The sequence below is a fragment of the Coregonus lavaretus genome (genome assembly GCF_964263955.1).
Source record: "Coregonus lavaretus genome assembly, chromosome: 9".
Lineage (NCBI taxonomy): Eukaryota > Metazoa > Chordata > Actinopteri > Salmoniformes > Salmonidae > Coregonus > Coregonus lavaretus.
Window position 1 is genome coordinate 23,606,088 of NC_139996.1, and position 13,024 is coordinate 23,619,111.

At 45.5% G+C, this 13,024-nt stretch overlaps 1 protein-coding gene across 4 annotated transcripts in view; it reads left to right on the forward strand.

Annotated features, from left to right (window-relative positions):
• The window catches only part of LOC311135169 (tripartite motif-containing protein 44-like), a 119,073-nt gene that overhangs the window by 34,380 nt on the left and 71,669 nt on the right, over window positions 1-13,024 (forward strand). For all 4 annotated transcript variants that reach the window (XM_084169090.1, XM_084169088.1, XM_084169087.1 and 1 more), the window contains exon 4: window positions 12,420-12,713. In XM_084169090.1, coding sequence (XP_084025216.1) covers window positions 12,420-12,713 — 294 coding nt within the window. The remainder of the gene's footprint in view (window positions 1-12,419; window positions 12,714-13,024) is intronic.

Here is a 13,024-nt window from a genome sequence, read left to right on the forward strand (position 1 = left end):
AGAACTGAAAAAGCGTGTGCGAGCAAGGAAGCCTACAAACCTGACTCAGTTACACCAGCTCTGTCAGGAGGAATGGGCCAAAATTCACCCAACTTATTGTGGGAAGCTTGTGGAAGGCTACCCGAAACGTTTGACCCAAGTCAAACAATTTAAAGGCAATGCTACCAAATACAAATTGAGTGTATATAAACTTCTGACCCACTGGGAATCTGATTAAAGAAATAAAAGCTGAAATAAATCATTCTCTCAACTATTATTCTGACATTTCATATTCTTAAAATAAAGTGGTTATCCTAACTGACCGAAGACAGGGAATGTTTACTAGGATTAAATGTCAGGAATTGTGAAAAACTGAGTTTAAATGTATTTGGCTAAGGTGTATGTAAACTTCCGACTTCAACTGTATTCACCCCCTTTGCTATGAAGCCCCTAAATAAGATCTGGTGGAACCAATTATCTTCAGAAGTATAATAAAGTCCACCTGTGTGCAATCTAAGTGTCACATGATCTCAGTATATATCCACCTGTTCTGAAAGGCCCCAGAGTCTGCAACACCACAAAGAAAGGGACACCACCAAGCAAGCGGCACCATGAAGACCAAGGAGCTCTCCAAACAGGTCAGGGACAAAGTTGTAGAGAAGTACAGATCAGGGTTGGCTTATAAATAAATATCAGAAACTTTGAACATCCCACGGAGCAGCATTAAATCCATTATTAAAAAATTGAAAGAATATGGCACCACAACAAACCTGCCAAGAGAGGGCCGCCCACCAAAACTGACGGACCAGGCAAGGATGGCATTAATTGGAGAGGCAACAAAGAGACCAAAGATAACCCTGAAGGAGCTGCAAAGCTCCACAGTGGTGATTGGAGTCTCTGTCCATAGGACCACTTTAAGCTGTACACTCCACAGAGCTGGGCTTTACGGAAGAGTGGCCAGAAAAAAGCTATTGCTTAAAGAAAAAAATAGGCAAACACATTTGGTGTTCGCCAAAAGGCATGTGGGAGACTCCCCAAACATATGGAAGAAGGTACTCTGGACAGATGAGAGTAAAATTGAGCTTTTTGGCATCAAGGAAAATGTCTGGCGCAAACCCAACACCTCTCATACTCCCGAGAACACCATCCCCACAGTGAAGCATGGGGGTGACAGCATCATGTTGTGGGGATGTTTTTCATCGGCAGATAGTGGGAAACTGGTCAGAATTGAAGGAATGATGGATGGTGCGAAATACAGGGAAATTCTTGAGGGAACCTGTCTCAGTCTTCCAGAGATTTGAGACTGGGACGGAGGTTCACCTTCCAGCAGGACAATGACCCTAAGCATACTGCTAAAGCAACACTTGAGTGGTTTAAGGGGAAACATTTAAATGTCTTGGAATGGCCTAGTCAAAGCCCAGACCTCAATCCAATTGAGAATCTGTGGTATGACTTAAAGATTGCTGTACACCAGTGGAACCCATCCAACTTGAAGGAGCTGGAGCAGTTTTGCCTTGAAGAATGGGCAAAAATCCCAGTGGCTAGATGTGCCAAGCTTATAGAGACATACCCCAAGAGAATTGCAGCTGTAATTGCTGCAAAAGGTGGCTCTACAAGGTATTGACTTTGGGGTGGGTGAATAGTTATGCACGCTCAAGTTTTCTGTTTTTGTGACTTATTTCTTGTTTGTTTCACACAAAAAAATATTTTGCATCTTCAAAGTGGTAGGCATGTTGTGTAAATCAAATGACACAAACCCCCAAAAAAATCATTTTAAATTCCAGGTTGTAAGGCAACAAAATAGGAAAAATGCCAAGGGGGGTCAATACTTTCGCAAGCCACTGTAACAACAACACCACACAGTGCTGATTCCACTGTGATTCAAATAACACTTCATTTATTCACTGCAGGTGGTGTCAATTTCAATCCCGCTGGTGTTAACCCCACTAGAATCAACCCTCAGATATAACACTCACAACATCATTCACCTCAACACTGAGATTTTAACACCCGCAAATTTGCTGTGCTATATGGATAATAGCTCAGACACAGCAGTAGGATTGTCAAACGTTTGCCTGCCGACAGTACTTAGTACCTCTGAACAGAGTGTCGGCAGTCGATCTCTTTTGTGTTCACACAGCAAAGACCTTGGAAGATGTCAGCCACTCAGCCTTGTTAAAATACTCCAAACCAGAAGGTGGCAGTAGTTTTTTTGGCAATGTATGTCCAAGTGTTTGGCTTATGGTCTAGATTCAAAGCTAGCTGCGCTAATGTTGCTATTTTGTAGAAAGCCCTTGTTGATACTAGACAGATGGTCACAGCTAGATAAATACCTAGCAAGATGAAAAAACTATTTAATTCATTCTCCATAAACCCATACTGCCAGTGCCAACCCATAGCCAAATGTTTAGCTAGCTAGCTAACGTTAGCATTTTCGCTAGTTAACTAGCTAAGGACACTTCACTAACTCAGCAGTGAACACAGGCAGCTGTTTCATGATAACTAGCTAATCCATTGTGATTTATTTATAATGTCAATACTAGCTACAGTGGTTAGCTAGCTTGGCGGATGTATTTAGTGTTGTGTGCATTGCGTCTGTGCATTTAGCTAACTACCATCCCCTAGGCTATATTGCATATGAAGTGTAACTGGCTCATCCGTGGATATATGGAGAAAATGCCCTATTTTTTCAACAAAAACAATGTGGCTCCGCCACATTGGGGTTCGTGCTCTCTGATTGGCTCCAAGTCAAGTTCCTGGCCAATGATGAGCATTGCGATTCTACAAGTAGAAATAGTAGGTTCGTCGCTGCCAGGGCGGCATGCAGCAGGTACCGCTTTTGTTCTAGCAAGAGAAGGAACAGCATCCCACTGTGATAAGTACCTCTCGGCAGTGAGATTCTTGGTGTGTTTCATGCTTTAGGGACAGGACCTAAGAACCTTGCTGCAGGCTGCAATGCTCTTCTCTTTTAAGTCTCCAATGGGTACAGACAAATAATTATTTTCCTTCTCAGATTGATCTGCTGTAAGGCCAAGGCATTTCCATCTAAAAGGACCAATGAGAGCACCAACATGAAGTTCATAGGATCATGTGAAATTGGGTGTCAAATGAAGCTAAGAGTCTATATTTTAGAGAAATTAAAGCATATATACATTTTTCAACCATTTTCCATCCTAAATTTTTTTTGGAATAAGCAAAGGCATCTACCAGAGAAACTCTTAAAAAGGTATTGGAAGTGAAGACCCCTGCCAACTAATACCAACAATTATATGTATTGCCAAGTTTAATAAACATTACTTTGTGCCTTGTAATTATGTTACTGTTAGGCAGAGTGGAACAGGGGAACCCAAGAGCAGACTCAGATGAGGAGACTGGGATGAAGTAACAAAGGTATTTATTGAAACACAGGGGGAAGATGGAGTGTAGGTCAGGGGAAACTGCTGGAAACCAGGTGCGGAGGCTGAGGCGAGGGGGGTTGAGACAGGGTGAGCTTGTCCGGAGGGGAATCCAAGGGAGTAGTAGAGTGGGGAATCCAGGACAGAGTAGTAGGATGACAAGATGTGGGACTGGTGACAGGGACCAGATTCAGAGCGGGTAGAACTGTAGCGGAGAGGAAAACAGCGTCAGGCAAGGAAAACAGGCACAACAGGATAACAGGATCTGAATAGTAACAAACGGCTAGAACCGTAGACTGACTGAGCAGAGATTACGATCTGGCAGTGTGGAAGTAGCAGGACTGAGTATTTGTAGAGGTCTTGGTTATGGAACAGGTTGCAGCTGGTGGGGATCTGCTCTGACTCCAGCACACCTGTCTCCGCCAACACAATCACACACAGAGACAGAGACTGAGAGTGGCGGCAGGTCAAGGAGTAACAGGATGAGCAGTAGCGGGCATTGCAGGAGCAGATGTGACAGTAACCCCCCCCCCCCCCCATACCTGACGAGGCGTTGGTGAGGGTGTTGTGGGTATATTCAACCCAGGGTAGCTGTGCGCTCCAGGAGGAAGGGTTAGCTGAAGTCACGTAGCGTAGGGCAGTCTCCATCTCTTGGTTGGCCCGTTTTGTCTGGCCGTTGGTCTGGGGGTGATATCCAGAAGAGAGACTGACATTGATACCAAGAGCTGTACAGAAGGATCTCCATACCTGTGAGGTAAACTGGGGTCCTCTGTCGGAAACGATATCAGTGGAGATGCCATGCAGACGAAACACATGGGATACTAACATGGTTGCAGTCTCCCTGGAGGACGGGAGCTTGGAGAGGGGAATGAACTGAGCCATTTTGGAAAACCTGTCAATAATGGCGAGGATGACGGAGTTACCGTTAGATGGGGGAAGGCCAGTGACGAAGTCCAGAGCTATGTGTGACCAGGGGCGACTGGGTATGGGAAGAGGGCGGAGCAGACCGGAAGTGGGTTTAGTGGAGGTTTTGTTCCGGGCACAAACCGAACAGGCTGATACAAACTCCCAGACATCTCTCTCCATGGTGGGCCACTCAAAGCGCAAACGCAGGAAGGCGAGGGTCCGGTTCATACCAGGGTGACAGGTGAGGTGGGTAGAATGGCCCCGCTGAAGAACATCAGAGCGAACACAATCTGGGACAAACAGAGCATTACTAGGACCGTTACCCGGATCAGGCTGGTTCTGCTGAGCCTGGCGAATACGAGACTCGATCTTCCAGGTGACGGTGGCAATGATGCAGGTGGATGGCATAATGGCTTCTGGCTCGGTACCCGTGTTGTCGGTGGTGAACTGGCGAGAGAGGGCATCAGGCTTGGTATTCTTCGAACCGGGGCGATAAGTGAGTGTGAAATTGAATCTACCGAAGAACAAGGCCCACCTGGCTTGCCGGAAGTTCAGACGTTTGGCGGTCTGGATGTAGGACAGGTTTTTATGGTCAGTCCACATGATGAAGGGGGTTACAGAGCCCTCCAGCCAGTGACGCCGTTCCTCCAGAGCCAGCTTAACTGCCAGGAGTTCCCGGTTTCCGATGTCAAAGTCCCTCTCTGCAGGTGAGAGCTTACGGGAAAAGAATGTACATGGGTGGACCTTCTGAGGTTAGTTGAGGTAACTGATGTAATATGTAGAATGGGGGCGTGCCCTGTCCTGTTTTTCCTGTAGTCCACAATCATCTCCTTTGTCTTGATCACGTTGAGGGAGAGATTGTTATCCTGGCACCACTCGGCCAGGTCTCTGACCTCCTCCCTATAGGCTGTCTCATCGTTGTCGGTGATCAGGCCTACCACTGTTGTGTCGTCGGCAAACTTAATGATGGTGTTGGAGTCGTGCCTGGCCATGCAGTCATGGGTGAACAGGGAGTACAGGAGGGGACTGAGCACGCATCCCTGAGGGGCCCCCGTGTTGAGGATCAGCGTGACAGATGTGTTGTTACCTACCCTTACCACCTGGGGGCGGCCCGTCAGGAAGTCCAGCATCTAGTTGCAGAAGGAGGTGTTTAGTCCCAGGGTCCTTCGCTTAGTGATGAGCTCTGAGGGCACTATGGTGTTGAACGCTGAACTGTAGTCAACGAATAGCATTCTCACGTAGGTGTTCCTTTTGTCCAGGTGGGAAAGGGCATTGTGGAGTGGATCTGTTGGGGCGATATGCAAATTGGAGTGGGTCTAGGGTTTCTGAGATAATGGTGTTGATGTGAGCCATGACCAGCCTTTCAAAGCATTTCATGGCTACAGGCGTGAGTGCTATGGGTCGGTAGTCATTTAGGCAGGTTACCTTAGTGTTCTTGGGCACAGGGACAATGGTGGTCTGCTTGAAACATGTTGGTATTACGGACTCAGTCAGGGACAGGTTGAAAATGTCAGTGAAGACACTTGCCAGTTGGTCAGCGCATGCTCGGAGTACATCTCCTGGTAATCCGTCTGGCCCTAAGGCCTTGGGAATGTTGACCTGTTTAAAGGTCAGTCGTCCGGAACAGCTGATACTCTCATGCATGCTTCAGTGTTGCTTGCCTCCTATCGAGCATAGAAGTCATTTAGCTTGTCTGGTAGGCTCGTGTCACTGGGCATTTCGCGGATGTGCTTCCCTTTGTAGTCTGTAATAGTTAGCAAGCCCTGCCTCATCCGACGAGCATCAGAGCCGGTGTAGTACAATTCAATCTTAGTCCTGTATTGACTCTTTGCCTGTTTGATGGTTCGTCGGAGGGCATAGCGGGATTTCTTATAAGTGTCCGGGTTAGAGTCCCGCTCCTTGAAAGCGGCTGCTCTACCCTTTAGCTCAGTGTGGATGTTGTCTGTAATCCATGGCTTCTGGTTGGGGTGTGTACTTACAGTCAGTGTGAGGACAACGTCATCGATGCACTTATTAATTAAGCCAGTGACTGATGTGATGTACTCCTCAATGCCATCGGAAGAATCCCGGAATATATTCCAGTCTGTGCTAGCAAAACAGTCCTGCAGCTTAGCATCTGCGTCATCTGACCACTTCTTTATTGACCTAGTCACTGCTTTGGTTTTTGCTTGTAGAAGGAATCAGGAGGATAGAGTTATGGTCTGATTTACCAAATGGAGGGCGAGGGAGAGCTTTGTACACGTCTCTGTGTGTGGAGTAAAGGTGGTCTAGAGTTTTTTTCCTCTGGTTGCACATTTAACATGCTAGTAGAAATGAGGTAAAACGGATTTAGGTTTCCCTGCATTAAAGTCCCCGGCCACTAGGAGCGCCGCCTCTGAATGAGCGTTTTCCTGTTTTATACAGCTCATTGAGTGTGGTCTTAGTGCCAGCATCGGTTTGTGGTGGTAAATAGACAGCTACGAAAAATATAAATGAAAACTCTCTTAGTAAATAGTTTGGTCTACAGCTTATCATGAGATATTCTACCTCAGGCGAGCAAAACCTCAAGACTTCCTTCATATTTGATTTCGTGCACCAGCTGTTGTTTACAAATATACACAGACCACCACCCCTTGTCTTACCGGAGGCAGCTGTTCTATCTTGCCAATGTAGCGTATATCCCGCCAGCTGTATGTTATCCATGTCGTCGTTCAGCTATGACTCGGTGAAACATAAGATATTACAGTTTTTAATGTTCCGTTGGTAGGATATCCGTGATCGTAGTTAGTCTATTTTGTTTTCCAATGATTGACATTAAAAATCTTCGTCCAGTACGAAGTGAGTAATCGCTGTCCTGATATCCAAAAGCTCTTTTCGGTCATAAGAGACTGTGGTAGAAACATACGTACAAAATAAGTTACAAATAACGCGAAAAAACACACACAATAGCACAATTGGTTAGGAGCCAGTAAAACGGCAGCCATCTTCTCCGGCACCATTAACCTGGTATACAGAATATAGCCCTATCTGGTAAAAGACCAATTCCATATTATGGCAAGAACAGCTCAAATAAGCAAAGAGACAGTCCACCATTACTTTAAGACATGAAGGTCAGTCAATACGGAAAATGTCAAGAACTTTGAAAGTTTCTTCAAGTGCAGTCGCAAAAACCGTCAAGCGCTATGATGAAACTGGCTCTCATGTGGACCACCACAGGAAAGGAAGACCCAGAGTTACCTCTGCTGCAGAGGATAAGTTCATTAGAGTTACCAGCTTCAGAAATTGCAGCCCAAATAAATGCTTCACAGAGTTCAAGTAACAGACACATCTCAACATCAACTGTTCAGAGGAGACTGCATGATTCAGGCCTTTAAGGTCGAAGTACTGCAAAGAAACCACTACTAAAGGACACAAATAAGAAGAAAATACTGGCTTGGGGCAAGAAACCCGAGCAATGGACATTAGACCGGTGGAAATCTGTCCTTTGGTCTGATGAGTCCAAATTTGAGATTTTTGGTTCCAGCCGCTGTGTCTTTGTGAGGTGTATGTGAATGGATGATATCTGTATGTTTGGTTCCCAGGTGTGATGGTGTGGGGGTGCTTTGCTGGTGACAATGTCTGTGATTTATTTAGAATTCAAGGCACACTTAACCACCATGGCTACCACAGCATTCTGCAGCGATACGCCAACCCATCTGGTTTGCGCTTAGTGGGAGTATCATCTGTTTTTGAACAGGACAACACACCTCCAGGCTGTGTAAGGGCTATTTGACCAAGAAGGAGAGTGTTGGAGAGCTGCATCAGATGACCTGGCCTCCACAATCACCTGACCTCAACCCAATTGAGATGGTTTGGGATGAGTTGGACTGCAGAGTGAAGGAAAATCAGCCAACAAGTGCTCAGCATATGTGGGAACTCCTTCAAGACTGTTGGAAATGCATTCCAGGTGAAGTTGGTTGAGAGAATGCCAAGAGCGTACAAAGCTGTCATCAAGTCAAAGGGTGGCTACTTTGAAGAATCTCAAATATAAAATATATTTTGATTTGTTTAACACTTTTTTGGATACTACATAATTCCATAAGTGTTATTTCATAGTTTTGATGTCTTCACTACAATGTAGAAAATTAAGAAAAACCCTTGAATAAGTAGGTGTGTGAAATCTTTTGACTGGTACTGTAATTCTGTGGAATTGCCCGCCAATAGGTGAAATGGGACTGAAAAAGTAACTTCTAGAATCAGTACACTGGTTCTGTGCCTACTAATTTGCTGTGATTGGATCGCCTGGATCCGAATGAATGATGGGCTTTTTTCTACTCTCCCCATACAAAGGAAGTAAATTAAAAATGTAACATCTCTTTGTTGAGTTAGTGGGTAATTTGGACAATCTGATTGCTTGTGCAGAAATGCCAATAACTGACAAGACTTTAGTCCCCAATGGCACCCAGCTATGGCAACTTCTGTGAAACAGCGGAGCAGTTATGGGGAGGGATGAGGTGAGGGGAGGGGGGGGGGGGTGAGGGGAGGCGAAGGATGAGTGGAGGGGAGGGTAGATGAGAAGACGTGGGAGGGGAGGGAGTATAAAGACGGGAGGTGAGGTGACGTGAGGGCATTGAGAGGCAGAGGGGGTGCCAGCGGACCATGACAGGGGGCAGTGTGGTGCTCCTCAATGCTTCACCATCTACGTTGGCGTGTTGGAGGCAGAGGCGTCCCAGCGAGGGGCCTGCTAGTGGAGGTGTCATATTCTAATGAGTCATAGCTAAAGAGAACCTGGCGGTCTTGGGAGATGGGAAATTGATTAAAAGGGAATCTCAGTAAGCAGTTCAATTGCCCTGAAAGCCAAACAGATGGCACGGCAGAGGGGCTCTGAAGACTCTATCTGCAGACTGGAGACATGTAGGAGGGCCTGGGAAGGAGATAAACCATGCCAGGCTGCAGCCAGTCAGCAACCACATGGCACAGAGACAGGGCTGGCTCTAGCCTTTTGGGGGCCCTAAGCGAGATTTGGTTGGGGGACACCGCATCTTGCGGCAAAACATTTTAGTGGCCCCTCTCTTCAAGGTGGAGAGAAAATGTTATGTTTTAAAGTTCATTTCCTGCAATTCTACAAATTTTGCCATGGGGCGTAGAGAAAATATTGTAATTTTAAAGCAAGTATTCTGCAATTCTAGTACACATTTTGCCATGGGGCAATTTGCAATTTTATTACAAATTTCATGCAAGTCTACTCATTTTGCCATGGGGCATAGATTAACAACTTGCAGTTTTACAGCTAATCTACTGCAATTCTAGACATTTTGCAGATATCTGAGTGAGAATGACTAACAAAATCAATGGGGGCTCCCTGGAGGTAAGGGCCCCTGGGAACGTGTCAAATCAAATCAAATTTAACACATGCGCCAAATACAACAGGTGTAGACCTTACAGTGAAATGCTTACTTACAAGCCGTTAACCAACAATGCAGTTTTCAGAAAAATAAGTGTTAAGTAAAAAATACTGTAGATAGTGAAAAAAAGAAAATGCAAATAGTCCGGGTAGCCATGATTAGCTGTTCAGGAGTCTTATGGCTTGGGGGTAGAAGCTGTTAAGAAGCCTTTTGGACCTGGACTTGGCGCTCCGGTACCGTTTGCCGTGTGGTAGCAGAGAGAACAGTCTATGACTAGGGTGGCTGGAGTCTTTGACAATTTTTAGGGCCTTCCTCTGGCACCGCCTGGTATAGAGGTCCTGGATGGCACGAAGCTTGGCCACAGTGATGTACTGGGCCGTACGCACTACCCTCTGTAGTGCTTTGCGGTCGGAGGCCGAGCAGTTGACATACCAGGCAGTGATGCAACCAGTCAGGATGCTCTCGATGGTGCAGCTGTATACTTTTTTGAGGATCTGAGGACCCATGCCAAATCTTTTCAGTCTCCTGAGGGGGAATAGGCTTGCATGGCAGAATGGCATTTACAGTGGCTTGCGAAAGAATTCACGCCCCTTGGCATTTTTCCTATTTTGTTGCCTTACAAACTGGAATTAAAATGGATTTTTGGGGGGTTTGTATCATTTGATTTACACAACATGCCTACCGCTTTGAAGATGCAAAATATTTTTTTTGTCTAACAAACAAGAAATAAGACAAAAAAACAGAAAACTGGAGCATGCATTACAGCTGCAAGTCTCTTGCGGTATGTCTCTATAAGCTTGGCACATCTAGCCACTGGGATTTTTGCCCATTCTTCAAGGCAAAACTGCTCCTTCAAGTTGGATGGGTTCCACTGGTGTACAGCAATCTTTAAGTCATACCACAGATTCTCAATTGGATTAAGGTCTGGGCTTTGACTAGGCCATTCCAAGACATTTAAATGTTTCCCATTAAACGACTCAAGTGTTGCTTTAGCAGTATGCTTAGGGTCATTATCCTGCTGGAAGGTGAATCTCCGTCCCAGTCTCAAATCTCTGGAAGACTGAAACAGGTTTCCCTCAAGAATTTCCCTGTATTTCGCACCATCCATCATTCCTTCAATTTTAGTCTCATCTGACCAGAGTACCTTCTTCCATATGTTTGGGGAGTCTCCCACATGCCTTTTGGTGAACACCAAACGTGTTTGCTTATTTTTTTCTTTAAGCAATGGCTTTTTTCTGGCCACTCTTCCGTAAAGCCCAGCTCTGTGGAGTGTACGGCTTAAAGTGGTCCTATGGACAGATACTCCAATCTCCGCTGTGGAGCTTTGCAGCTCCTTCAGGGTTATCTTTGGTCTCTTTGTTGCCTTTCTGATTAATGCCCTCCTTGCCTGGTCTGTCAGTTTTGGTGTGTGGCCCTCTTTCTTGGCAGGTTTGTTGTGGTGCCATATTCTTTCCATTTTTTAATAATGGATTTAATGGTGCTCCGTGGGATGTTCTCCACAACTTTGTCCCTGACCTGTTTGGAGAGCTCCTTATTCTTCATGGCGCTGCTTGATTGGTGGTGCCCCTTGCTTAGTGGTGTTACAGACTCTGGGGCCTTTCAGAACAGGTGTATATATACTGAGATCATGTGACAGATCATGTGACACTTAGATTGCACACAACGTGAACTTTTTAAAACTAATTATTTGACTTCTGAAGGTAATTGGTTGCACAATATCTTATTTAGGGGCTTCATAGCAAAGGGAGTGAATACATATTTACACACCACTTTTCCATTATTATTTTTTATTTTAATTTTTTTCACTCCACCAATTTGGACTATTTTGTATATGTCAGTTACACGAAATCCAAATAGCGACTGGGGGCCCTAAGCGACCGCTTTGAACTGGTCCTGCACAGAGAGAGGGGAAGGCATTAACATGACACTCTGAGAGTGAGAGACAGAGAGAAAGAGGAGGTTGAGGCCCCATCCCTTTTTCACTCTCACTCTCTTTCTCTCAATTCAATTAAAAGGGCTTTATTGGCATGTGATACATATGTTTACATTGCCAAAGCAAGTGAAATAGATAATAAACAAAAGTGAAATCTTTGTCTCTGTCTCTCTCTCTCTCTCGCTCTCTCTCTATCCCTCTATCTCTCCCTCTTGCTCTTCATCTCTCTCTCTCTCTCTCTCTCTCTCTCTCTCTCTCTCACCGTTCCTCCTTTTCTCTGTCACCTTCTGGCTCTAGTCTTTTACCTCATCAACCTCTGTTATTTTATAGTCTCCTCGTCTCTCTTTTACTTCTACATTTATGCACTCGCTCTCTATGTCTCTGTCTCTGTTCCCGGTTTTAGGTCTATATCTCAATAATTAATATCCTACAAAGGTAGTTCATTTGAAATTACAGTAAAGTATCTCCTCACCTTACTGAACTCTCTCTCACTTTCTTCACCTCCTTCTCCATATTTTATCTTCTTCCTCTCTTCCTTCATCTTCCTGACACATCTTCCTAACACACTCTCTCCCTCTGACCTCCGTTTCCATCTTAAGGCTGGTTTATAGTCTGTCTAACAACATGTCTATAGACCATTAGAATGCGACAAGTGTCATTGGCCAAAACAACATTTAATTTATAAGGGTGAGTGTCTGTAGACCGTCAATGTGACTGTCGCACCCTCTCATCCTCCTCCTCTTCCACTCATTTCTTTACCTTCTCCTTCCATCTCTCCAAGAGTATTTGAACTGAAATATTTTCCATATCTCTCTCTCTTTCTCCTTCCCTCTGTCTCTTCAGATGTCTACAGAGCAGTTGGAGGAGTATGTCAACAGTCAATTTGATGAGCTCTACCGGCTGGTTCGTCTGGAGGAGAAGAGGACCCTCCACCTGGTGGACCTGAAGGAAGCCTTCCTGACTGCCGCCGCCGCTGAGAAGATCGCTGAGATCACCGTCCACACCGAGCGGCTCCAGGAGGAGATGGCCTGCATCACACAGCAGCTGGGCCAGCTGGACCAGGCCGAGGCACAGCCTGGGGCCGCAATAGCAGCCCTAGCCCAGGGAGGAGCACTTGGCCCGAGCCCCAGACCAGCGGTGAGGCCCCTCTCCCTTATTCACCACCATGGTCAGGGTAGATGTTACCACTATAGGTACTGATCTTGGATCAGTTTACCATCCCTAAATATACTAACCTTAATCATTGGGTGGTAAAGCAGCAATGACTTTATAACTGAACCTATATCAATGTCTAGGGGTAATTTGATCCTACCCCTACCATCACACTAGGATATCTGAAAGGCATAGCAGGCAGCTTCATGTTGATTGGTATAAAGAGTACAGGGATAAAATCAGTTTATACAAGCTTCTTTTTATTGGAAAGCAGCTTGTGTAAAACTATGGTGGGT